Source organism: Loxodonta africana, chromosome 4, assembly GCF_030014295.1.
Source record: "Loxodonta africana isolate mLoxAfr1 chromosome 4, mLoxAfr1.hap2, whole genome shotgun sequence".
NCBI classification, from domain to species: Eukaryota; Metazoa; Chordata; class Mammalia; order Proboscidea; family Elephantidae; genus Loxodonta; species Loxodonta africana.
Window position 1 is genome coordinate 89,465,072 of NC_087345.1, and position 7,074 is coordinate 89,472,145.

At 44.4% G+C, this 7,074-nt stretch overlaps 1 protein-coding gene across 1 annotated transcript; it reads left to right on the top strand.

Moving 5' to 3' along the window:
• Positions 1-1,310: 1,310 nt before the first annotated feature.
• Positions 1,311-6,280, top strand: LOC100666701 (keratin, type II cytoskeletal 6A-like). Its single transcript, XM_023556735.2, has 7 exons — positions 1,311-1,890; positions 3,157-3,371; positions 3,727-3,787; positions 3,909-4,004; positions 4,129-4,293; positions 4,809-4,934; positions 5,769-6,280. Exons 1-7 carry the CDS (start codon positions 1,372-1,374, stop codon positions 6,021-6,023), a joined length of 1,437 nt encoding a protein of 478 aa, XP_023412503.2. The 5' UTR covers positions 1,311-1,371; the 3' UTR covers positions 6,024-6,280.
• The last annotated feature ends 794 nt before the right edge of the window (positions 6,281-7,074 follow it).

The following is a 7,074-nucleotide window of genomic DNA, read 5'->3' on the forward strand; positions in this document are numbered from 1 at the left end:
GGCCCACAAAAGATACTACACGGTAAAAAATCAAAGGAACAGAAAAAACAAAAGGCAGAAAAAGGACACTCACCAGAAAATAAGTCACTGTGAAATATTAACGAACAGCTCAATGAAATAATTACCTCTAGATCAAAGGAGAACGAAGGGACCATAGACTAAAACAATAAAATATAAAACATTAGATTGCAGAGTTCAGAAAAAAAGCAGAGAAAATAAGTAAATAAAGGAAGCCATGTCAGAAACAAAGGCCAAACTAAAAGCGGCACAAAGGGATTAGACATTGCTGAATGCCCAATGATGGACATACAGAAGAAGGCTGAGAGAAGCCAGCAATATGACATGAGGATCGGAGAGTGTGAAAAGAGCTGCAAGCAAAAATATAACTATGAAAGACAAAACAGTTTCCAAGCATAATTGGAAACCATAAGGAAAAGAGAATATACATGAGAGACTGGAGATTGTATACACAGAGAGAGAACCCACACTGCAGAAAGGCATAAAGAAGGAAAGCTGCTAGAAGGATATACAAGGAACCGGTAACAGTGCTTTCCTACAAATAGGGGAACTGAGTGGCTGGGAAATAGTCTTAATTGAAGCACATACTTTGTTTCATAAATGTGTGTTACATATTCAATTTTAAATATGTGAATAAATGTGTAAATAAAAAATATTCAATATTATAAGTAGACATTCAACTATGTCTACACCGGGAAAAAGGTAAATACATAAGAGAAATTTCCTTAGCTTCTAGATTTAACTACTAGTTTATAGAAAATACAGAGAGGGTGGTGGGTATATAGGAGTTCATTTTGTTGTTCTACTTTTTCAGCTGAATAAATAATTAAAAGAAAAATTTTTAACTTAATATTGGCTTTTATTGAGAACACAGTGATCCTTCTGTTGGGGCATATGCAATGGATTACATCTGATCTCTAATGTCCCAAATGGCAGGAAAGATTAGGTCGGGGAGAAGAGATCACTCAGTATCACTCGGTGCATTGTGATACACGACCATAAAATGTCCAACCTTTGCTGGAGACAGTGACTAACTCCTGACTACAGTGAATTGGGAATAGTCTTATTGTATCGTGATCAAGTCAAAGCTGGAAGGCAGGAGAATTTTTCCCTGACTAAAGGAAACTAAAACAGCAACCCTCACATTTCATAACTTTTCTAATAACCTGGGTGTGATCTCACTCTTTGTAAAGCTCAGCCCTTCCCACCTTGCAAGCTCACCTTCCAGGACTGAGCCCAGCCCATTCTCACCATATATAAAGTGTGCTGGGAAGCCCTGCTCAGAGTTTCCCTCCTGTCAGCTCCACACCACAGCTCCTCACACTTTCCTCACCTTCTCATCTTTAGAGAACCATGTCTAGCAAATCCACCATCATCCGCCGTGGCTTCAGCACCAGCTCGGCCAGAGTCCCTGGAGTAAACCGCTCAGGCTTCAGCAGCGTCTCAGTGTCCCGCTCCAGGGGCGGTGGTGTCCTCGGTGGGGCTTGTGGAGGAGCTGGCTTTGGCAGCAGGAGCCTCTATGGCCTGGGGGGCTCCAAGAGGATCTCCATTGGAGGGGGCAGCTACATCACAGGGGGTGGATGTGGCAGCAGAGTTGGAGGTGGCTATGGCTTTGGAGGAGGAGCCGGGAGCGGATTTGGTTTTGGCGGTGGAGCTGGTGGTGGCTTTGGGCTTGGTGGTGGAGCTGGCTTTGGTGGTGGCTATGGGGGCTTCCCTGTCTGCCCACCTGGAGGCATCCAAGAGGTCACTGTCAACCAGAATCTCCTCACTCCTCTGAACCTGCAAATTGACCCCACCATCCAGCGAGTGAGGACTGAGGAACGGGAACAGATCAAGACCCTCAACAACAAGTTTGCTTCCTTCATCGACAAGGTGAGACATGACAATGTTTTTCTCTCCATCAGGTATTTCAGAGTCTTCTAACTGAGAAACAATGAGTTTGCTGCCAGTGGGGAGACTTAGGAGGAGAGAGGAGGGGCCCTGATTAGCAATCCACGAGGATGCTACACTGGCTCCATGTTGGCAACAGGCAGAGGTGATGCAAATAATTTTGAAATAATTAATCTCTTCAATGACCCTCATTCCTGCCTAGGAAGAGTTATCAGCTTCTGACGATCCTGAAATATAGAAAAGAAATAGAAGAATGTAATGTGTTCCCTTTTACTTGTGAAGTTTCTAAGCAATTACAAAGGAAAGTCCAGGCATAAAGAGCCCTGAGCTCTGGAAAGGAGGGGGAAAATATGAGTTTATGTTAACAGTGGAGGAAGAATTTGGAAAAGGAGAGCTAAAAAGTTTGCACAACTTGATGACAGTAATCAATGTCACTGAATGGTATACATAGAAATCATTGAATTGGTGTACCTTTTTTGCATATATTTTCTTCAAAAATTAAAATAAGTTATTTAAAAAATAATAAGGAAAGAATATTTTGCCCAGGTGCAGAAGCATTTATAGAATTTATAGAAATAAGAGCTTATTCTAGAAAAAGAGGATGACCATCACTCAAGAATGTTTAAGAGGATACTCATGCACTGAATGGGAACTTGGATTCCAATCTAGCAATTAGGGAACAGTTAACATCCCTTCTAATTGCTCCCCAAATGAAACTCTTTGCCATCAAGTTGATTCTGGCTCACAGTGACCCAATAGGACAGAGTAGAAATACCCCCATAGAGTTTCAAGGCTGTGATCTTTAGGGAAGCAGACTGCCACATTTTTCTCCCACACACAGGTTCATGAGTTCAAACCCTGAACCTTTTGGTTCGATTGTGCTTAACCAATGAGCAACCAGGGCTACTACTAAAAAAAAAAGTTTTGTAGAATAAATCCTGTAAATGCTATTTTGTTAACAAAATTTATGTTTCTTCTGCTCAAGAGGGCAGACAGTGTTGAAAATCACTGATAGGCTACGTAACTACGGGCTGAGAAAAGCTCAAAAACCCTTGGGGGAGTTCCATGGAGGGTCTGCGAGGTGTGAAGGAAAAACATTTGGGAAGCAGAACTCTCAGCTTCAGCCCTGAGCTGCTCCTCCAAGGCCAGAACCATGGAGACCTCCCAGACCTGCTTGGAGACCTGAGAACACAGGCACTTCTTTCTTTCCTTTGCCTACGCATGACCACTTGTTTCCTTCCCCTCCAGGTACGGTTCCTGGAGCAGCAGAACAAGGTCCTAGACACCAAGTGGACCCTGCTCCAGGAGCAGGGCACCAAGACCGTGAGGCAGAACCTGGAACCCTTGTTCGAGCAGTACATCAACAACCTCCGCACGCAGTTGGACAGCATCCTTGGGGAGAGAAGCCGCCTGGACTCTGAGCTCAGAGGCGTGCAGGACCTGGTCGAGGACTACAAGAAGAAGTGAGTTAAAGAGAATTTGTAGGGCTAGTCCTTGAGGATGGCCCTTTAAGAAATAGATATCACCAGATATAAAACGGGCTTTACAATTCTTTAGCAAAATCAGTCCCACAGAAATAAAACCCACGGATTACTGTCTACAGCCAAATTAGAAACACAACAGGGAAGTAGGGGTAGAAGAGGAAGGGTAATAAAGGAAAGAAATTGATGAATCATAAAAATCATCCTTTATGCTCTCCGTGGAAAGAAAGCTAAATTTGTAACTATTAATCTTTATGGACAGCATCAGATCTCAGGCTGCCTTTCTATATCATCTTACCCACTGGCTAAATTCTATTCTACCTTTTTCTTCTTCTAGATATGAAGATGAAATCCACAAGCGCACAGCAGCAGAGAATGAATTTGTGACTCTGAAGAAGGTTGGTTGATTCAGATCATGGATTCAGGTTTCTTTATAGGAGCAGAATTGGTAGACAGCCTAAAAATTGAACAGGCTGGGGATGAGGGCTCAGCTGATTTAAGGTGTTGGTCTTTCCCCAGGATGTGGATGCTGCCTACATGAATAAGGTTGAACTGCAAGCCAAGGTCGATAGTCTTACAGATGAGATCAATTTCCTGAAAGTCTTCTACGACGCAGTAAGTATCTCTATCCCCATGTTATGTAGTCTAGTAGGGTTCAGTAATGGGTGGAAGATTCTTGGGCTGGGATCCCCTGTGAATGTCTCTGGAAAAGGTGATCTTACAATCTTCTGTCCTGCAGGAACTGTCTCAGATGCAAACCCACATCTCAGACACATCTGTGGTCCTGTCCATGGACAACAACCGCAACCTGGACCTAGACAGCATTATTGCTGAAGTCAAAGCCCAATATGAGGAGATAGCTCAGAGGAGCCGGGCTGAGGCTGAGTCCTGGTACCAGACCAAGGTGAGCAGTGAGTTGGCAGCTGTGAGGAAACCTGTGCCCCTCTCGCTGATGGTCCAGTTAGCTGAACCAGCAAGAAAGTGGTCTTTATTTGAGAAATGTATTTCAGAGAAGCTGGGGTCATCTCACAGGATATATATCCTTTCATGGTTAAAGTGGACATTTACAGTATTTATGCCCAAATATATTAAGTAAAAGAATGCAACTGCAAGAGGAAACTACCTTAGATAAGCAGCTAGTGATCTTTCATTTTATCTTATTCCTGAATCCTGGGTCTCAGAAACATTGTACAGAATATCACCTTCCCGGAAGAGAAGAAGATCAACAGTAGTCCAATAATAAGAATGCTGTGTGATTCAGTTGTACAGTAGCTAAAAACCTTGAAACATCAACTTTTCCCACATTCCCTAGATGAGAAACCATTAGGTTCAAGTTTTCTGAATGCCTGGTCAAGAACTGAAAGCCACTGTCGGCATGTGAAAACCCATACCCAGTGTCTCTCTCTCTCTGGGCCACAGTATGAAGAGCTGCAGATCACCGCAGGCAGACATGGTGACGACCTGCGCACCACCAAGCAGGAGATTTCTGAGATCAACCGTGTGATCCAGAGGCTGAGGTCCGAGATCGATCATGTCAAGAAGCAGGTACAATAGTGGGGGAATAGAGGGGAATAAAGAGGGCGATGGTGAATGAAAGCAACGTTCCCTTGTTAGTCAATCAGGCAGTCATCAACCATCATCTGTGCAGATTTCTGGGTTCTGAAGGAACAGCAGGGGAGGGAAGATGATCCAAACCAAGAGTGCGATATGAACATGTGGAGGGAAACATTCCCAAGTGTTCAGATCTGTAAAAATTTAGGCTAGAGGCATTGTAAAGGAGGTACACAAGAAGAATGACTGACTTGGAAATTGCAAAGGAACATATTGGGAAGGAAAAATGCAGAAAGCTTGAGGAATCTAGTGGCAAATCTGTACAAGTTAAAGGTGAAAAAGGAGAGAGGAACAAAGGCAGAGTGTGAAGAGCAGTGTTGCCCAAGTGTGTTGGAGACTGAGGTAAGAAAAAGGCAGGATCTTTAGAGTGTGAAGTGAAAACCCACCACTTTCACTGAGGATGTTTTTAATTTCATGTAGGTTAGTGTGTCATCCTCATCAGATCATCAATAATGGTCCTGGTTTGGCTTTGGAGACAATACAACAAAATGAAGTGAGACCCTTCATTCCAATGTCTGCTGTACTGTCTTCCATCAGTCACCACCCACACCCTCATTCAGGGTGGTTAACACAAAGCAGCATGGGTCTTTGTCAAGCGAGTCCCAGACATGAAAAGTTTTAAAGTACTGAGACTTGGTAGGAAGAGTCAAAACTCCTCTTCATCAATTCTGTGTTGTACGATTCTACATCACTGAGAAAGGAGAACCAGGAATACACACAACAGAAAAATCAGATTACAAATTCATTCTTTTTCTTTTCCCCATCAAGTGTGCCAACCTCCAGGCCGCCATTGCTGATGCTGAACAGCGTGGGGAGATGGCCCTCAAGGATGCCAAGAACAAGCTGGCAGATCTGGAGGATGCCTTGCAGAAGGCCAAGCAGGACATGGCCCGGCTGCTGAAGGAGTACCAGGAGCTGATGAATGTCAAGCTTGCCCTGGACGTGGAGATCGCCACCTACAGGAAGCTGTTGGAAGGCGAGGAGTGCAGGTGGGTAACACATACAACTTTCTCAAACTTCTGAGTGCTGTCTCCAAGACACCCAGGCCATGAGCAGAGCTTTTGGCCACTATAGTAATGACCATAATTGCTGTCCTCAGAAAAAAACCAAAAGGACCATTTCCTCTGGTCTATTCCTCAGATTGAGGTTTCCCACACAGATTCAACTAATGGTTCTCTGGGATCTCATCTTCCCTGTGTTTCTTGTCCTCCTAGGCTGAGTGGGGAAGGCGTTGGACCAGTCAACATCTGTAAGTACTTTTGTGAGCCTTCCTCCCTTGCCTTTGCTCTTTTCCCTTGATTCAGGCTGGCAGGAAGAGTTTCAACATGCTTCATTTTTTCCCTGTTTCTTTCCCTTCAAAGCTGTGTCTCAGTCAACCATCTCCAGTGGCTATGGCAGCTCCGGTGGTGTTGGCAGTGGCTTAGGCCTGGGCGGAGGCAGTGGCTACTCCTACAGCAGTGGCTTCAGTTCTGGGAGTGGCAGAGGCATTGGAGGTGGCCTCAGCTCTGTTGGGGGCAGCAGTTCCACCATCAAATATACCACCACCTCGTCTAGGAAGAGCTACAAGCACTGAAGTTCTACCACCAGCTTCCGGTTCTCCAATGCTTCAGGCCCGTTGCCAGAGGCACAGTCTCCACCTCAGGCTGCTTCTTCTCTCCAGACCTCTTGTGTTCTTTGCTGTCAGATTAGAGCTGATGTTGCCTAGTATCCTCATTTCCTCTGTCTGCCTATACCTGCTCCACCTGAGCTCCCTTTTCTCACCAATACAATGTCAACCTCTGAGTTTACATCATAATTTAATCACATGCGATGCTTCACTTTCTTACTAAATTATCCATCTTCTACCACCAATGTCCTGCATCTGAGACTAAACATTTCAAGAGGATACTCTCTGCCACTGTTAATTATAGAAACTCAGTCTAGATTATACTCCAGAACAGGACAATTTCCCTTTGATTTCCAGTGGCCCAGAGTTCCCCATCTTACAAGTGTTGTGATCCTCACTTGCAGTGGCCGTGAAGGCGCAGGTGACAAGTCCTATGATGTACAGAGTCTGTATCTCTGTGATGTTTTC

Bases quoted from the DNA above. Each gene is read 5' to 3' on its own strand.
- LOC100666701 (XM_023556735.2), top strand. From the start codon at position 1,372: ATGTCTAGCAAATCCACCATCATCCGCCGTGGCTTCAGCACCAGCTCG. The intron at 3,372-3,726 runs GTGAGTTAAAGA...TTCTTCTTCTAG, and splicing joins GTCGAGGACTACAAGAAGAA to ATATGAAGATGAAATCCACA. The intron at 4,935-5,768 runs GTACAATAGTGG...TTCCCCATCAAG, and splicing joins TCGATCATGTCAAGAAGCAG to TGTGCCAACCTCCAGGCCGC.